Source organism: Hippocampus zosterae, chromosome 5 (assembly GCF_025434085.1).
Source record: "Hippocampus zosterae strain Florida chromosome 5, ASM2543408v3, whole genome shotgun sequence".
Classification (NCBI taxonomy): Eukaryota; Metazoa; Chordata; class Actinopteri; order Syngnathiformes; family Syngnathidae; genus Hippocampus; species Hippocampus zosterae.
The window spans coordinates 18,608,295-18,629,052 of record NC_067455.1 but is presented as its reverse complement, the minus strand read 5'-3'; the positions used below and the strand labels follow the sequence as shown (position 1 = coordinate 18,629,052).

Sequence of the window (20,758 nt, the reverse complement as noted above, 5' to 3'; positions counted from 1 at the left end):
TCAGTACATATTTGCATTTGGCACATAGAAAACTGATTAATGATTCCATGTTGATTAGAGCATTAAAATGGGGAAAAAATAGGACAAAAATGTAAAAGGAAATTCAGAAACGATAAATGTGTGAGTAATCACAATTAATTTTTTAGTTGATTTGAGTTAATTATGACAGTTGCATTTTTAATTAGATTAAATATTTTAATCGTTTGACAGCTCTAATATATATATATATATATATATATATATATATATATATATATATATATATATATATATATACATATACACACACACACACACACACATAGAGAGAGAGAGAGAGAGAGAGAGAGAGAGAGGGCGACCCGGCGATCCAGTGGTTCGCAAGTCGACCGCCGATCTCACGGTGCAGAGGTACCGGTTTCAATTCCAGCTCCAGTCTACCTGTGTGGAGTTTGCTTGTTTTGCCCGGGCCTGTGTGGGTTTTTTCTGGGTACTCTAGTTTCCTCCCACATGCCAAAAACATGCATGGTTGGCTGATTGAACACTCAAAATGTTCCCTTGGTGTGAGTAATATAATAATAATAATAAAATTTTTTATAAGCGCTTTTCAAGACACTCAAGAACACTTTACAATAACAAAAAACACAAAACAATACGGGTGTGTGTGAGCGTGGATGGTTGTTCGTCTCTGTGTGCCCTGCGATTGGCTGGCAACCGGTTGAGGGTGTCCCCCGCCTAACGTCCGAAGACGGCTGAGATATAATGTGAAGTGCCGCTCTAAAAAGTGCCGGTACACCAGAAGCTAAAATTGAGAAGCGCTGGCTCATAGTGCTGGTGCGTACCAGCCCCCCACTGGGTATGACCCGAGCCTTTTTTTTAACTATTGTGTGTGTGTGTGCGTGTGTGTGTGTGTGTGTGTGTAGCTGCTGTTTGAAATCAATATACAGTATGTCTGCCCTGACAATTACTTCTTCAAGTGGTTCACATGAAAGTAACCCCTTAGTTTCTTTTTTTTTCTATCTCTAATGAATGTTCTTTTTTGGAAGCAGAATCTTGTTCCAAGTCCCATTAGATGTTCACTAACATCTACCAGAGAAATGAGCTCACTGGCCTTGCTTTTCAATCCTTCAATTAGCCATTGGCGCCCTAAGAGAATTCTGCTTTGCTGAGAAACGTATCCTCCGAACTGGCTCTGCTTCCCAAAGTTTGGAACAAGAAGTGCTGCCTTTGTTCCTGTCTGCTAGTGGTCTGGATGATGGGATTAGGTATAATTTTTCTGTTTACTGGGAAGACTAGAAAACGATAGAGTGCAATGGAAACATTTGTTTTGTTTGTGCCATTAATCTGTAAGGTTGTCCAGAAAAAAATATATACACACACACATACAGTATATATGTAGCATGGTGGTCAGAACTGTGCTCCTCGGAAAACCTTTTGGTAATCTCAGCCATGGGTAAGAGACATTCCAGATAGACCTCACTTGCAATATATTTGGTATGAATCAACAAAACGAGCAAATAGATGCATTTATGTACACATACAGTAATATAATAGAGGAAACCAAGAGGAAGATATATGCAGGCAGATTTACGTAGCATACATGATGTCCTAGTAGCCTAATGGAAGTCAGGCAGGTTTTTATTGGCTGCTGTGTGCTTTCCAGAATAGGATAATATTTTCATTGTGGAGTTTATATAGTTAAACTTTTTCGGGTACGGCCAATAATATATCAAGGTAAGGATAGTTGGCTTGGCAAAGAAAGCAAGACAAATTATAAATAATGAGATATGAGGCCCCTGCCTGAGAGGACTGGTTATACTCTCGAAGGGACTCTTACTGCTAAATTTGAATGTATTTAGATGCCTCATACTGATTAGCCCATTCAAACTCTCATAGACTCGAGAGGGAATACATTTTTCTCTGTGTTTCCTTTTTGCGCTTTTATGAATGATAAGGCTATTACGGTTCTTGTGGATCTTGGCTGGGTGCTTTTAGGTCAGAGTGAAGGGAACAGAAAGGGAAGTTGGAGTTGTGAGAATAAAAGAAGATGCAATGATTCGAAACTGGGCTCACTCACGTTCAGGGACAGGTCAAGCCCAGTTTATAATGTCTAATTAAAAAAAAAAGTGCACAGTTGAGTAATATTAACGGCATCCCACAATCTACCCGACCGTCCCCTCACAAATGCACAATGTTTGAAATTAGATTGGTGTTATCGATTATTTCATTCTTCTGTCATAGTTTTGGTGTCCAAGTCCACTCTGACGTACGGCGCACCAATCGCATCAACACTTCAGGCATTATCTTGCACACATTGGTATTTAATTCCATTTCAATTTTTATTCTAATTTACTATGCTGACCTGGCAACACATGCCACAGGGACCCGATTGCTTCATTCCTTTCTCAGTTCCTTCTCTCGCTCTATATCTTGTGTCTGATCCACTTTCTTGCACCCTATGCCGCAGTGATCCACCCCCCATTGTAGCAGGGAGAAGTGATACTTGACCCGAACTGTTAACAGGTAGAATTACTGGCTTAAGACTGACCACAGGACCAAGAGCCAGACCGGTTATGGGAGTAAGATGGTAGTAAGATCCACATTAACGATTGTAAACCATCATTTGACATCTTGTACATTCCATTCGGCTCCCATCTGCCAGCCTACAATCACGTGGTGATGTACTCTCCGATTGTGCTGTCACAAATGGTCAGATAAATATTTGCATAAACAACTTACCTGAGACAAGTAAGCGAGCAGGTTTTATTCAAGAATCCATTTTGCTGACCCTTCCACACACTTAGGATACGGTTCCAATAGGTAACATGCCAGAGAGGGAGTAGACAAGATAAACATGCTCAGGTATATTTCTTCATAAATATACGTGCCTGCCTATATAGTACTGATAAGTATTGGGAAAATTCAGGGGGTCGCCTATGCCATAGCGACATTTACTTTTGCCGTCCAAGATGTAGTAGATTTCGATAATGTGGAAATGAATTATGTTTAGCTTGTACTCTAAAGTCTCAGACAAAAACTCTTCAAAGATGGTGCAGACGACCCGTGTCTCCAAATTTGTCTTTGTCAACATATGGGAAACACAATCACAAGGTTTCTAGCTTTGGCAAATCCAAACGAACTTTGGCCTCACTTCTTATCACCGTTTCCAAATGCTCACGACTGTTTTGCAAAAACTTGCCAAAATGGATTTGCAAGAAAATTTTGAACATGTTCAAAAGTGCGACAAGTAAAACTGTTTGCAACCTTTTAGGAACCCTGGCAAAAGCCCACATTTGCTGTGTTTGAAAGCATTTGCCTTTGGGTGAGATATGCACTTTACAACCCATTTAAAACAGTCAATCTTACCAGTCGTTACTCTTGATCAGCATCCCAGAATTTGTAGTCAAGATAGTGAATAAGATCAAAAAACATCATGACTTCCTAGCTTTGCAGAGACAAACATAGTTTGACATACACACGCAGCAAATAGACTGAGTGACACTAATGCAGTTATTGGCGTTACCTTGTTTATTCTTTGATTGGGCTACACCTTAGTCTCGATCGAGTTTTATCCACGAAAGGCATTGAGCTCCTGAGCATACCGATGGTTGTGAATCCAGCGCCTGCTGTAAAACCACCTTTTTTTTATCTTGCCAGCTGCCGCCAATCATGAACTTTTCACTGGAACTTGAGACATTGTGGTTTCGTTAGGACTTTTTTTTAAACTTTCACCACCACTGAAATAATCATTTAAGGAGGTATGCATATTTTAACCATGTTTGGTGACATTTTATTTCAGAAAACTCATGAATTCAAAAGTATGATGGAGTCTGACTTTGAGCAACAAAAACTTTGTGTGTGTGTGTTTTGTTTCTCAGCTATAATTGCCCCAAAACAGAAAATCAAATTATAAAGCATTCTACATACTACCGATACCTCTGAAAGATAAGATGAGATAACCACTATTTGTCCTACACTGGGGAAATTTGCAGTCTACAGCAGCAAAATTGGGGAGGAGGGGGGAGAAAAAATAAAGTGTTTCATTGCAAAAAATAAATGTTTCAGAAAAGAACTGTACACAGTTCAATATAAGTGCAATATAAAATAAAGCATTAGCAATACATTTGTAGAATTAATATAATAAATTAGCAATAGCATAGAAAACACAGTGTAAGGTGGCTGTGCCATTTACAATGGTTACAGGTTTGCACATATGTTTATTCAATAATAATAACAAATTCAATAATGTTATAACTAGCCAGTTGTGCAAGACGGCAATTATTTTGGCCGTAGTCTTGTCTGTATTGATGTACAACTCAGAGCCATGCACCACATACAGTTATAGGCAAGTGATTACACATAAGGTAAGTTCCAGGAATATTATTCAGTGTCCAAGTGATTCACATATTTTCTTACGCTGATCCATTTGGCTATTTTATTGACGTATCGATGTGTGGTATACGAGGAGGCTGCGGTTTCTGTGACATCACCACCCGTTCATGATAAATGTGGGATCGAGCCACTGAGTAAAGCAGGCCTAAATCATGGAATATGTCTAAATTTGTCTTTAGAGAAAACTCTTGTTAATCTCTAACACCATGATGGCTTTAACATGCACAGACGTCAGGCTAATCTGGTCGAAAGTGAATTCTGCCTGTCCATGTTCCTCTCATCGGCTCTGTTTCTGCCTCTCTACTTAACCTTTCTCATCCTTCATTTCTCTACTCACATTTTTCCCACGGTGACTGTGACTTCTACTTGTATGGTGTGTCTTGGATTCAATCTGTGAAACGTGAGGGGTTGTCGCTGCGGTTCAGCACCAATGTCTGCACAATCTGCTTTTGTCTGGACCACAGCGGCCATACCGGGATGTGTCATGTCGAGCTATTACTGTTTTAGGCGTGTGTGTGTGTGTGTGTGTGTGTGTGTGTGTGTGTGTGCGTGCGTGTGCGTGCGCACACATGAGTGTGTAAGTGTGTGTGTTACACATGCGCACATTCTCAGTTTAATAAAGGGGCGGCATGGTGTTCGACTGGTTTGCATGTCCGCCTCGCAATGCAGAGGTTGTGGGTTCGAATCTGGCTCTGGCCTTCTTCTCTAGAGTTGGCGAGTTCTGCGTGGGTCTTCGCCGGCTACTCCAATGCCTCCCACATTCCACAAACATGCATAGCAGGGTAATGGAATGCTCAAAATTGTCCCTAGGTGTGATTGTGAGTGCGACTGATTGTTTGTCAATACTGAATGTGTCCTGCGATTGGCTGGCAACCAGTTCAGGGTGCTCCCCGCCTACTGACCGAAGACAGCTAGGATAGGCTCCAGCTAGCCCGTGAACCCCGTGAAGATAAGCGTATCAGATAATGGATTGATGGCTGTCCGGCTAAATGGATCTTTATTATGAGGTCAGGCTGCTGAATAAAAAAATGAAATGATGTGACATCTGTGAATGCAAAAACTTTTGTTTTTGCCACAAGCTACCCACAATCTTGCTGCTGTAGACTGTAAATTTCCCAGTGTAGGACAAATTAAGGATATCTTAGCTTATGAGCAACATCCATTCAGTCATTCTTTATACTGTGAGGCCTCAAAATCTGACCACTGTCCACTCTATCACATTGGACAAATTTCACTCCTGCAACCTTGGTGAGAATACGCGGTACAGAGAACGGATGGTTGGATATATATTTTCACCTTCCACGGAGTTTAATACAGTTAGGTGACCCTGAATAGTTGGAGTCAACATGTAGGTCATGTTGCTACTACAAACTCAATTATTTGTGATAACTCATGCAGTTCTTTAAAAAACCCGTGTCAATTGTCTTTACCCGCCTGTTCTCCAGAATCCCGTCCCCTATCCATTCCTATGAAGGTGATGCCTGACACGACAGCCGTCGAGTCCTTGGTCACGTCAGAGGAACAGGTGAAGGAGCTCATTGGCCATGCTTGGGATTCTGTTAAACGTCTTACTGTACAGGTAATGAATCACACATTTCTTCTCCTTGGTATATTTGTGGCGTTATCAGCAATGATTGAAGGAAATCATAACTGAGCACTTTGGGGAGCATGAGACTAGATTTTCACATAATCAAATATATATAAGGGAAATGCACAATATGATTCTGCTCATTATCAATACTCAAAAATATTTTTATACTGTTGATACAACTAAATTATTTAAATTACGTGCTTAATCTGAGATAGTGTTTGAAGCAAAGGTTCAGTGCAATGTATTGCATGTGATCTTGTTATTTCTTTTATTTTGTTGCTTGTATTGTGTAATAGCACTTATTTGACCTTCTACAATGCTCAAGTTGTCTACAAATCTTTTGAGTCAGTTGGGCCTTATGGAAAGCCATCGTCGGGCTGTGTCCGAGTCCTGAAATACTTCCACTTGTGAGAACCAGCATCTGCCCTCTCCTATTGTTGAATATTATCTGAAAAGTCCAATACATACCTGGCCCACCTGTTGATTATATATGCAACCTTCAACTCTAACTGTCACCCATCCTCCAAATGTGAGAGTATCTCCGGCTGCTCACGCATGTAACTGGGCTTTTCCGAGTGTTTCAGAAATCAGAATTTTGACTTTAACCCGAATATTGACTGCGCGTAAACCTGGTCATGTGGCAGCTATTGAAATTAACTTGTGTTGTTGGACCAATAACTTTAACTCTTTGCAGCTTTTGCATGATATTTCTAATAGGATCTTTCGACCATTTATAATTTCCCCAGATATTGTTTCAAGGTTACAAAAGACGACTTTTGTTGGGGCATATATTTGAGGGAAATGCACAATATGATTCTGCTCATTATCAATACTCAAAAATATTTTTATACTGTTGATACAACTAAATTATTTAAATTAAGTGCTTAATCTGAGATAGTGTTTGAAGCAAAGGTTCAGTGCAGTGTCAAGTAGGCATCAAGTAGAATTAACTGCGTAGCACCAAACTTCACATTGGCACCCAATAGCTTTGTTAGTAGCTGCATAGCAAGCAAGCATCAGCCAATTCCATCCAGTAGTTCCTAAGGACTAGCGTTTCCAGTGAAAGCATCATCAGAGTTAATAGCAACCAAAGCAGATATTTTAAAAATGTCTTTATTTTTTTAATTATATTCTGGATTCATATATTAGGTTTGGATAGCTTAGTTTCATTATTTCCCTTTTTTTTTGTGGGGGGAAGAAAAACTTTCAACTTTTTTGAGGGTGTGGTGGTGATCAACTAATGCAAATTAGGGCCCGAAGGTCTGTAGAAGTATGTTGAGAAATACTTTATAATGTGTTAATAAGTTATAAGTTATATGGTTTTCCATTAAAGGTGCGTTCCTGACCAGATTTTTCCCCACACAAACGGTACTTCAGCCTTTCCAACCAGACTAAATTTTGACAGATTTACCTTTTGTCAAAATAGTGTAACATTGCTCTTAGCAGCTTTATAGAAATGCCATGTAAATGAGTCAACCTTTAATATAAACATTGCTTTTTAAGTGAGTCTAAACAATGTAATTGCTTGTGAATGTATGATGCATGTAAACAATCAGTGATGCAAATCCAACAGGTTTTACTAATTCCATTTAATTCTTGTTACTGGGACCACACAAACCGACGTATGTCAAACATAAAAGAGAGCATGACGTGTGCGAATCAAGGTGGAGTGGGGGTGCTCCAAGAACCCAGATCTCATGTCAGGCCATTAAGCTGTTTACAGTATTTCCTCAAAAGTTAACTCAACCTTCTAATAGTTTGCCGAGCCCGTCATTGCCTCCACTTTCCTCTGTCCCCTTTGGCTGTTCAACTGGGACCACACCAAGCACTACAGCAGTAATTAGGAAACAGCCTGGCCTGTTGACATGGAGGTAGAACTGAACCAAACCAACACCCTGTCAGCTGGTACACCAGGCCTTGGGTATCTCAAAACGTAAACCACTCAATTGATTTCCGTGCCATGTAAACACAATACCTATTGTATCCCGCCTTTTTTTTTTTTTTTTTGCACACGCTTATGTCGTCATCCATTTCTTGCATCTTTCCCCTGACAAGAAGTGTACCAAAAATATCAAAAGCTACAAGAAGTTGTTTTAATTTTTTTGAAGGAGATTGTCGGCATCTTGTGATCTAATATTCTCCCACTTCTGAAAGCAGTTAATGCTGAAAGTAAGAGCATATGACAGCTGGTCATTTATTCTTATTCGTTGATTCAGTGGTTGTCAACTGATCTGCCTTCGGGACCCACCATCAATTCACCGTTTGCGCTTTATGGCAAAGCCTTCCTAGGAACGCCACCTCCGCCACGCAGGACGACAATATAACTTGTTGCACCTGTTGAACCCATTGAAACTCCTGTAAAGCGTATAGTCCTGGATATATTTATGTAAGGGCGGCCCGGTAGCGCAGTGGTTAGCACGTCGGCTTCACAGTGCAGAGGTACCGGGTTCGATTTCAGCTCCGGCCTCCCTGTGTGGAGTTTGCATGTTCTCCCCGGGCCTGCGTTGGGTTTTCTCCGGGTGCTCCGGTTTCCTCCCACATTCCAAAAATATGCATGGCAGGCTGATTGAACACTCTAAATTGTCCCTAGGTGTGAGTGTGAGTGTGGATGGTTGTTCGTCTCTGTGTGCCCTGCGATTGGCTGGCAACCGATTCAGGGTGTCCCCCGCCTACTGCCCGGAGACAGCTGGGATAGGCTCCAGCACCCCCCGCGACCCTAGTGAGGATCAAGCAGTTAGGAAGATGAATGAATGAATGAATGAATGAATGAATGAATGAATGAATGAATGAATGAATGAATGAATGAATGAATATTTATGTAAGCGATTATCTTCTAAAAAATGTCAATCTCGCTGTGCGGTCGGATGTACTTACAAACTCAGATCTTGACCAACTTGGCTTTTTATCACATATCTGCCAATGAAGATAAAAGAACGGCGATGTATAGCTCGTAACTAACCGAAAGTAAAAAAAGAAAGACCGAACACACAGGTTCTCCATTTGGTTCTGTGTGAAAGGCACAGGAGAATCAATGTTCCCAAAGCCCACATTTTGCAACAAACTGTAAGCCAGAACAGGGCATTGCTGGACATTTGGATGGACGAATGGGCTGGGAGTAGCGTCGTACAGAACATAACAGGATACTCCTTGGATTGACCTTTTAATGGTGTGGGTGGCACATACATTGCATTTACTAATGTACACATTTGTTGAGTTCCCACAAAGGTTTGTCGGCATACAGTTCTCGCGTTGTCACACTTTCCATGTGCACTGTGCAAAATTCCACCCACTCAGATTGCTGGAATTACTCTAATTAAGGCCGACACAACTAGCAACCAATGATGTGACTTAGTCCTCATTTGCATGAATTTTCACTCTCAGAATTTCTGAGCATTCAAACAAATTTTTAATGAATTGCGATTTCTGATTAGCACATAGTTTTGCTTCTTTACGATCTCTGAGGCCTAATATGTGTAAACTTCATCATTATAAAATTCATTTCAGATTGCGACTTCCTTTCTTTTTTCAAAGATACAGTTTATGATGAGTACTTCCCGAATGTTCATCTCCTACCTGCCTATTCCTATTGTCATCATGTCATCTCTTCCATGTTTCCCCAGAGGACATCCACATTTCCACACAATATTAATTGCTTCTGATCGGGACTGCAATTTCATCTCAGGAATTTAGCTATAATTCCTTCAATTTAACACATGAATGTGTTCAATGCTGGCAAAAGAATACGTTGCTACCAAAACTGAAATGAGATCTACTTAAACAGAACGCCCGTTGCCATGGAAAAATGAAGTAACACTGCTCCCTGCAGCTGCAATTTATTAATAAGCAGGATTTTTTTAGGGACAAAATTGCGGAGGCATCAAAGGTAAACCGATGGAAATGAGAAGGAGGTTGGGATAAGCGGAAGGAGTAGCATAGAGATGGCTTTAAAGGACGAAGGTGAGGGAGACATAGAGGAGGGCCGTTTGGTGTTGCTCTGATGGAGCTTGCCAGATGGTTTCCATGAACAAGATTTGACCCCCAGCTGGAGCATTTTGTGCAGGCACATTACTTCATCTTTTGCCCCCTCCCTCCATTTTTCATCCCTCCACTCAACACCTCATCTCATAATCTCGCAAATCTAACAGTTTCTGAAGAATTTGAAAACATAACAACCACATTAAAGGTCTTTGAACAATTACAAAATCATGGACTCATTAACGACTACTGTGTTCTTCACTCTGTATGATCTCATACGGAATTGCTAGTTAAAACAATTGTAATAAAAGACAACCAGTGCACATTTATCTGCCAGTGCATCAAATGATACTACATTCTACAAGTACAATTAATTTGTAACAGCAGCAATGACTGCAAACACTCTGATTGACAATTTTGTTGTGTAAAATATATGCACACATTTTACGATTGTAGACACAGTCCACAATAAAACTCAATCCATCCATCCATTTTCTAACCCGCTTATCCTCACCAGGCTTGCGGGCGTGCTGGAACCGATTCCAGCTGTCTTCAGGCAGGAGGCGGGGTACACCCTGAACTGGTTGCCAGCCAATTGAAGACCACACATAAACAAAGAAGCATTCACGCTCAAATTCACACCTCGGTAGAATTTGGACTGTCCAATCAACCTGCCATGCATGTTTTTGAAATGTGGGAGGAAACCTGAGTCCCCCGAGAAAACACATGCAGGCACTGGAAGAACATGCACCTCTGCACTGTGAGGCAGATTTGCTAACCAGTCTGCCACCGCCCCTCAATAAATCATGATACAGTATACTGGACATCTACAGTAACTACTTTGTTGCACTTATGAATACTTCCATTTCTTCGATAAAATGTATTAATATATTGTATCGGTAACACACACACACATATATTAATATATATATATAAAAAATCCTCGTCTCACCCCTTGGGTGGTGTTCGTCCCTCATTCAGCTCGGGTCCTCTACCAGAGGCCAGGAAGCTTGAGGGTTCTGCGCAGTATCTTTGCTGTTCCCAGCACTGCACATTTCTGGACTGAGATGTCCGATGTTGTTCCCGGGATCTGTTGCAACCACTCATCTTGTTTGGGGGTCACTGCCCCGAGTGCTCCGACCACCACAGGCACGACTGTCACCTTTACTTTCCAGGCTCTCTCCAACTCCTCTCTGAGCCCTTGGTATTTTTCGAGTTTCTCGTGTTCCTTCTTTCTGATGTTTCCATCACTTGGTGGGACCGCTACATCCACCACAAGGGCTTTCCTCTGTCCTTTATCTATGATCACAATATCTGGTTGGTTCGCCATTACCATCTTGTCAGTCTGGATCTGGAAGTCCCACAGGATCTTCGCTCTGTTATACTCCACGACCTTCGGAGGTGTTTCCCATTTTGACCTTGGGGTTTCCAGTCCATACTCCGCACAGATGTTTCGATAGACTATGCCAGCCATCTGGTCATGGCGTTCCATGTAGGCTTTCCCTGCCAGCATCTTACACCCTGCAGTTATGTGTTGGATCGTCTCAGGTGCCTCTTTGCACAACCTACACCTTGGGTCTTGTCTGGTGTGGTATATCTGGGCCTCAATGGCTCTGGTGCTCAGGGCCTGGTCCTGAGCAGCCAGGATGAGTGCCTCTGTGCTGTCCTTCAGGCCAGCCCTCTCTAGCCACTGATAGGACTTCTTGAGATCGGCCACTTCAATTATGGTCCGGTGGTACATCCCGTGTAGGGGCTTGTCCTCCCATGATGGTCCCTCTTCCAGATCCTCAACCTCTGTTCCCCATTGTCTGAGACATTCTCTGAGTACGTCATCCGTTGGAGCCTTCTCCTTGATGTATTCATGGAGCTTGGATGTTTCATCCTGGATAGTGGGTCTCACACTTACTAGTCCCCGGCCTCCTTCATTTCGGCTTGCGTACAGTCTCAGGGTGCTGGATTTGGGATGGAACCCTCCATGCATGGTTAGGAGCTTTCGGGTCTTAGTGTCCGTGGTCTGAATCTCTTCCTTTGGCCACCTTATTATTCCTGCAGGGTATCTGATCACTGGCAGGGCATAGCTGTTCATTGCCCGGGTCTTATTATTGCCATTGAGCTGGCTTCTTAGGACTTGCCTCACTCGCTGGAGGTATTTGGCCGTAGCCGCTTTCCTTGTTGCCAATTCGAGGTTGCCATTGGCTTGTGGTATACCGAGGTACTTGTAGCTGTCCTCAATGTCTGCTATTGTTCCTTCGGGGAGTGAGACCCCTTCAGTGCGGACTACCTTTCCTCTCTTAGTCACCATCCGACTACATTTCTCAAGCCCGAATGACATCCCGATGTCGCTGCTGTAGATCCTGGTTGTGTGGATCAGGGAGTCTATGTCCCTTTCGCTCTCAGCATACAGCTTTATCTCATCCATGTAGAGGAGGTGACTGATTGTAGCTCCATTTCTGAGGCGGTATCCATAGCCTGTCTTGGTGATAACTTGGCTTAGGGGGTTCAGTCCTATGCAGAACAGCAGTGGGGAGAGTGCATCACCTTGGTATATGCCACATTTGATGGACACTTGGGTAAGTGGCTTGCCATTGGCTTCAAGTGTGGTTTTCCACATCCTCATCGAGTTCGCAACGAAGGCTCTTAGGGTCCTGTTCACCTTATACAACTCCAAGCATTCAGTGATCCATGTATGTGGCATCGGGTCATAGGCTTTCTTGTAATCAATCCCGGCTGTGCACAGGTTGGTACGTCGGGACCTGCAGTCTTGTGCGACTGTTCTGTCAACCAGGAGCTGATGTTTGGCTCCTCTGGTATCTCTACCAATGCCCTTCTGTGCTTTGTTCATGTATTGATCCATGTGTCCACTTATGTTGGCCGCAATGATGCCTGACATGAGCTTCCATGTTGTGGAGAGCTGATAGTTGGATGGGACTGCACACTTTGAGGGATCCTTCATGATCAGGTTCGTTCGCCCTTCGGTTAGCCATCCTGGGTGAGTCCCATCCCTCAGCAGCTGGTTCATTTGTGCTGCCAGGCGCTCATGGAGTGCTGCGAGTTTCTTTAGCCAGTAGGTGTGGACCATGTCCGGGCCTGTTGCTGTCCAGTTCTTCATATCTGAGACTCTTTCCTGTATGTCTGCCACCGTTATGGTAACTGGTTTCTGTTCAGGGAGGTTGCTGTGCTCCTCTCTCAGGGTCACCAGCCATTGTGCACTGCTGTTATGTGCAACCTCCTTCTCCCATATGCCTTTCCAGTACCTTTCAGTTTCCAGTCTTGATCGGTCAGCTCTGTTGTTAGGACCCTGCCACTGAGCGTACACTTTCGCAGGTTGTGTTGCGAACAGCCTGTTTATTTGCCTGGCCTCATTCTCTTTCGTGTACCGCTTTAGGCGGCTGGACAAGGGTTGGAGCCTTTGTTTGGCAGTTTCGAGTGCTTCAGGTATGGTCATCTGGATGTACCTCTCGGGTATTGGCCTTTTCATCACACATCTCTGGGCCTCCGTCAATTGACTCACATTTTTCCGGGCCGCCTTGATCTTAGCCTCCAACCGTCTTTTCCATGGTGGGTAACGTATCTCATGGCTTCCATGGTTGCTCTTATAGCCAAGCATCTCAAGGATCACTGACGCTGAAGCGTATATCAGCTCATTGGTTTCCGTGATCGTTACGGTAGGGATCGCCCTCAGTGCTGCATTCACACTTTCTATGAGACTTTCAGATGGTACTTAACATAGTCGTTGTAATCGGTTTCTATGTTGCCCAGCTTTCATTCTCGCCATGATCTTAGCTTTCAGGTCAGTTGCTGCCTCGCTCAGCATTTCATTCATTGGGGCTGGCCTCCCAATCTCTGGTATGACCTCCTCCTCTGATCTGGCAGCCTGGGGCCCTTCACCATGGAACCTGCGTTGTACCTCATCAATCAAAAGTTGTGACAGCAGTTGCCGTTTGTGGATGTTGGAACACTGAGTTACTAGTTGTTTCGTTGTCAACCGTGACGGTGGGTTTCGAAGTATCCATTTAGCCCACATTCTCTGCATGTAACCCCTCTGACTAGGGTTGCTTGAGTAGTAGCATTCCAACAGAGCCATGTTATCGCGTCTCGCCCATTTCCGCTTTGTTCCAGTAGCCCATTTTTCATCAAGGTGCTCTGGTTCCCCAGCACCTGACGCAGACCTTGTTTGGCCGGTCATTCGTTTTATTGTCACTCATCATTGTATGAGGTAGGCATTAGCGTGAAGGATCTTGCCCAAGGACCCACACTGGCTGGTGACATGTGCTCATTTTTGCCCCAAGCGGGATTCGAACCACCACCGTCTCCCGTATGCCAAACCGATGCCTTACCAACTGAGCCATCCAGCCGCTATATATATATATATATATATATATATATATATATATATATATATATATATATATATATATATATATATATATACACATACACACACACACACACACACACACACACACACACACACATACATATAGAAATCGGATCACATAAAGCAAAAAGCAAAAACACTTTTGGTCATCATCATTATTGTTCAGAGCACCTTTGGATCTTGTTTCTTGGTTGCTCTGAGGAACTTCTTCCAGTGTCCCCATGATTGACCGAGTGAAACACAGACTTTTAAAGCTCCTTGGCGTGGGTTCCTTTAAAGAACACTGTTCTTACAGTACAGTCGGGACAAATTCATCTTTCGGTGGAAAAATGTAGTATTGACACATCACTTTTGGAATCCTTGCATGCTGGTAAATCCGGACAAATTTTGTGGCATGCGGCCACACTTAGTCTTGGGACGTAGGAAGATGAAGCCTTGCCAAACACAGGTCCGGTCAGCTCAACTGAGAATTCATTTTGGCCTGCTATTTTCCATCGTACTACATAAATTAGCAGTTTGCACTGTAACCCAGTTCTCTCTCTCCATCCATCCATCCATCCATCCATCCATCCATCCATCCATCCATTTTCAATACCTCTTGTCCTCACTAGGGTCATGAGTGAGCCGGAGCGTATCCCAGCTGATTAAGCAAGAGGCAGCATACAACCTGTACGGGTTGCCAGTCAATTGCAGGGCCCATGTCGAGAAACACACACACATTCACACCTATGGACAATTTAGAGTCTTTATGTGTCCTAATGCACATGCGTTTGTGGAATGTGTTAAGAAAGCTGGCCTATTTGAAGAAAACGGACACACACATAAGGAGAAAATGCAAAGATGCACCCAAACTGAGATTCAAACTGAGACTCTTCCAGCTGTGGGGCAGACGTTTCACTGTGCTTCCCCCAATTCACTCCATCCCTAGTTCAGTCTTATTAACATATCACCCAGTTAAGTGAAAATTGTCCCTGTCCGGGCACAGCTTTTACCGTTGAATTAGAGCCTACTTTAAGGACATCCTCTGGCCTAATTTGGCCGAGGCCACCCTTCGAAACCCATCTGTACTGGCTCAGTATGCCAAAAAGGGTTGAGAGTTGATTGTTTGAGCTCAGAGGGTGGGATCAGCCGATGCAGGCCAGGCCAGCCGCACTCTAAGGCCACTGTTGGATCAATAAACGCAGCGATCAAAGTTGCAATTAACCCACTGCGCTAACACAAACATCTAGGCCAGCAGAAACAAACAAAGCCTTCATGTCACCTAAAGCGTTTATTTTTGCAGATTTCCACCTCAGCCAAGGAGACCTCCAGTGCTTGTCAGCTTCTGTAAGCACTGTTAGAAGACAGGAATGTGGGGCTTCAGGGATGGCTGACTGCCTTGCTGCGCTCCCGTGCCAGGCCGCAAGCTTATTGCTTGTGATGGCATGCGGCTGAGAGCTCGCCTATCTCTTGTCAAAGGGCATCACGCCGACATGCTTTTCTCACAGTACTCTGGAAAGCCAAGCAGTTTGTTGAGGTGGCAACAAACGCACTGCGTGGACATCCGTACACCACAATGCACATCTGCACAGTTTCATCTTTAGATACACACATTAATCATCTACATTTCTAGAAGACACTGTTTACACTCTTCCAACCACTATTCCAAATGTGTTTTGGGATACAGCTGAAATGCAGGCTCAGCTGAAGAAAGGGTGGAGTGAATGGGAGGGGGGCAAAAGGTGAACAGTGGGCGGAGTGCCCAGAGAGATATTTGGGGGGGGATGCTCTGTGGACCTTCTATTCATCCGACCAGCCACTTCGGAAACACTGTCCCGTCTGGTGCAGGCACAGGAAGATTACATTTGGAATGGTTTCAGGTTTTCAAAAACAAAGGGATGTGTTTTTCCGTTCACGACCGTTCCCCCCAGTGAGATTTTTCTCCTCCTGAGTTGCAAATGTTTTCACCGGGGATGCAAGGAGGGTGTTTCTAATTTCCTCTTCTAGAACGCTGTGTCTCTGGTTCTGAATTGCTTTTTGTGAGTGTATGTGAGACTGAAAAGTTTTGAGGAAGAACGGGATGTCAATGTCAGATAATGTGTGGCTGTGATACATTTCTTTTTTTCTTTCACTGTGTCCGTCCAAAGAGCCATTTTGCAACCAGGGGGTTACAACAGTAGTGTGTAATTTTTCCCTACCCTGCTGTTATATGACAGTGGTATTGGCAGGGGAGCTGGTTATTGTGCCACAGGTAAACTGGCATATGCTGCCAGCGCTATGACATACTGTAAATAATGTAAAAATGTTGTTCATCAGGTTTGTTTGGTCGTATCGTAAAACCAATACCTGAATCAATTATGCGGTTCGGTATATTTAACACTACTTTCAAAGTCTGAGTGAGTGCTCATAGTAGTTTTTTCTGTGATCATGTCTCACATTTCCAACAGTGGAAGGGGGAATCCTTATTTTCAGTGACGGACCCTAATCGCATCCCATGGTTGTATAGACCACCTTCCTATGGCCATATCCTTTCAAAGTATGTGCGTTTGTGCCGTGGCTTCCTTTCTGGTGGGATCTGTTCTGTTGGAATCAGATAACTATCTTCACAAAGACTCCAGGGGAAAAATGATACACGAGTCAGAGGATATGCTCTCACTGCTTCGCATTGACAGAGGAAGTAAGGGACATTTGCTATATGTTGGCGGTTGTGGAAGAGGAGAGTCGCGTTTTGAAGCAGTTCATATGTGGCTGGAGTTGGAACCTTATGTGATGGAATAAAGAAACGATTAGGAATAAAAGTCAGCAGAACTTGCCACAAAAAAGTTTCAAGCTCTGTGAAGAGATGCCAGGCCTCAGGGGAGAGGCAGGAGGGGGGAAGATACTACAAGAGGGGAAAAATGCAATTTCATGAACAAAACCCAACAAGTGGATGTGCCTCTAAACGTTCATATGTCTCATTTTCAGTTCTATTTATTTATTACAGCACCACCATCTGCTGTGATCCGCAATCCAGATTGAGTTGGTGCCTGAGTGATTACAGATCAAAGTGTAAGAAGGTCCTGCTTCATTTGAAGGCCTCAAATGACGGGATCAGGGCCTAAGTCCCAGGATAAGCAATAGTCACCTCTGAAATAGACTGCTGGCTGTCACTCAAAAGTGACATTCATTCTAACTTTTGGAAGGAGTCAGAAGTTGAACATAATTGTCTTTGCGCCTGTGTGGATTCTTTAACTTGAATATTTGATATTCAGTATTGTTTTCATTGGGTGGGTATCAGCTGAAAAAGATCTGATTTTGAAATTTTCACAATTCCCAAAGGCCATACAGCAATAAATCGTTATTAAGGTAAGGTAATAATATTTTAGTTTATTATTTTAGAATGTGGAAGGAAACCGGAGTACCCAGAGGAAACCCATGCAGGCATGGTGAGAACATGGCAACTCCATACAGGAAGGCCACAGCCAAAATCGAACCCTGCACCTCTGCACTGTGAGGAAATTGTGCTAACCACTGGGCACTGTGCTGCCCATGACAATGATTATGATAAAAACAAAACAGATTAAAAAAAAAAAACACCTTTACAGAGACGAAAATGTCCTTCAGCATGGACAGGTCTCATATAACTCTGTGTTGATTAATACACATGCAAGAACTGCTGAAGTAAATTTAACACATGTTATAGGAGATTGGGTACAGTCGGGGGGAATTTTATTTGTGTTTTTAGACTTTATTTATGGCAGAATATATGAATGTAATTTTTTTGCCTCAATATTTTGTTATGTATCACTAGTATGGCGTATTAACGTTTTTATTTGCTCATTTGATTGGAACCACTGCAGACTTATAGCCAAGTAAAATGGTTTAATTTGGGGATACCCATTATTTGTTTGAGGGGGTAGATAATAAAGGCAATTGGGTGTATCGGTTCAGGAGTCAATTTTGGCAGATACTCAATATCAAGTGCCTTGGACTAGTGTGCAAATGAATACAATCCGGGTGTCCCTAAAGCTCATTGTTTTCATTTTGCCTTTTTCACCACAAAATTAGCACCAGCAACTTGGGCATATCATTGCCAGCCTGCATTGATGAACACCATTGGTGTGGAGAAAGATTTTTCAAACTTTTTCAACCTACAGACAGACCCATGTCTTTAAATTAGTGAATGTCTTTGCAAGCCGACCAAGCTGTGTCTGTAAAGTCAGTCTTTAGCTCAGTGTTTTTACTTTGAGGTTAATAACAGCAACATGAATGCAACATAAATATAACAATTCCAATAAATTTGTGGCATTGTTTTAAAATTTGATTAAAAACAGAATACAGTACAATGTTGGAGACAGTCCTTGTTTACCACTCTGTTACACCCAGTTTTCCGTTTAACACACGCACACACACTAATTACTCAATCTTTCTAAGTGGAATTCTTTACATTTTTTGCTTCATGAACAACTTGAGTTGCTCAAATACCTGGAACCTTCCTTGTCGTATTTTGCATTTGATAATATGCTTCACATTATTAAGAGAAGACAAGTCTGGACTGCTGGGAGACAGGTGTAGCTTACTAAGAAGCCGCTGTGTTGTAAAATAGTGTGATCTGGATATGTTTTATAAAAGAGACTGCAAATCTATCAACTGTATGTGTTGAAGATGAATTCTTAGCTTTTTTTTTTTGAACATGTGGAAATAGTTGACAATTTGCAGTTGACTATTTATGGTGTGTTACATCTGTATTAGCATGACAACTTTTCTAAATGTGATATTATACCTCTATTAAGAGTGCACATTTCTCAAGTGCACTGCCGGTGCACTCCTGCTATAGAAAACCACTGTATTTGACAACTATTAAGTCGCATGTTAGTAAACCGTTATTCCTTCGAAACAATGCCACACTCTAGTGGCAGTTCAGCTTTTGAATCAAGTGTTATGATATCTAATACTGTGTATTTCATAGTACCGATATATGGCCAACTGGCGTGCTAGGAAGCCATGTGCTGTATTTGTTTGTGGGACTGTGTCTCTGGGTACCTGTCACCCTTTGAGGACAAAAGTAAATGATTTTGATGGAATGTATTTATTAGAAGTCTGAGTTTAGAGTTCAAGTCTTCAGGAAATTAAAGTAAGTCTCTGTCCTCTGTAGTAATGTTTTCACAGTTAAGCTCTGGCACGTGTGACTTCATATGGAATTGATTGGTTTAAAGCCTACTTAATATAGAGTTCCTGATCAAAATGGAAGTGTATCTGTCAATTTGGAATAGTTCTGGCCGTACCGGACATGAGCGCACACTCACGGCCACTGACATTGTTTTTTCCCTGAATCGATCTAGTGATTAAAAAAACCTAGTGATTTAAAAAAAAAAATAATCCCAGCTAACTTGTGGCTTGATCGAATTTCACTTTGACATTATGTAACGGGGTGTGTGTAATAACAAATCATATTCCACTGGCATCACAAGAGAAGTCTTTAATGATCTGTGCTTTTTCATACTCAAACCTCATACCAACAGAAGACTGGAATCAAAACATTATTTTGTACCTGAATCATTTCCAGAGCTGATCCATCTATAATTTATGCAATTTTATTTCCATATTACCCTGAACCAGGCAGAACAGAGTTGTGAAACACATATTCCACACAGCAATTACACTCTTGGCTTTCAGCTTTTTTTTTGTGGTGCCCAATTCTAATTTTAGAATGTTCCTTTCGCATCACTTGGAAATCCTACCGTTGCATGGGTTTGCCCTTAAATGATTCGCAATTTTCCACTATTCTATTATGGATAGAACACCAATTTGTGAGTGACTCCTGGGTCTAGTTTCATGTGGCAGCTGTGGGCCTCACGTCCTTAGCATCTGATGGACCAAACCTTCGGTCATCCTGGCATCCTTAGTTTCCTGTCCTGACATTGTGCATGCTTTTGCTCTCACAAGAAATATTCACAAACCTGACATGCCCATCAGCTCGTACTAAAGAGGCATAGTCATACAGGCTAACTTCTTCCATTCTTCTGTTTATTGGCTTGCTACAAGAGCTGTTAAACATAATTGTGGGGAATACCATACTTGACCTTACACAACCTCAAATTGAACTGTTATACCCTGAGTTGAGACACAAAGCCCACACACCCATTCACAAGTCATATCTATAATTGCACTTTCACTGTGCATGCAACGACATACAAAGGAATTATCCAATACACACACTGGATTCCCCACTGCTCTTTCCAAATCCTTTTACCGATCTCCTGTCCCCTCTGTGATTTTATCTTTCGCCTTTGCTCAAAGCGCGTCGACATGGACTTTCCATCTGGAATCAATGCCTGGTCATGGTGAGAGATCTATATGCCAAACTTTGACCTTGACCAAAGGACTGATGCACATTTGGGATGGGCGAAGGAGTAGCATGCACATGGAGGCACTCAGGGAAAAGAGATGTTTGGCTGTGGTTTGGCTGAGCTCAAATGAATGAT

The 20,758-nt window shown here is 42.6% G+C and overlaps 1 protein-coding gene across 4 annotated transcripts in view; it reads left to right on the top strand.

Annotated features, from left to right (window-relative positions):
• LOC127601436 (intermembrane lipid transfer protein VPS13B-like) overlaps nucleotides 1-20,758 on the top strand; it is a 344,543-nt gene that overhangs the window by 141,199 nt on the left and 182,586 nt on the right. For all 4 annotated transcript variants that reach the window (XM_052066676.1, XM_052066675.1, XM_052066677.1 and 1 more), the window contains one exon: nucleotides 5,817-5,950. In XM_052066676.1, coding sequence (XP_051922636.1) covers nucleotides 5,817-5,950 — 134 coding nt within the window. The remainder of the gene's footprint in view (nucleotides 1-5,816; nucleotides 5,951-20,758) is intronic.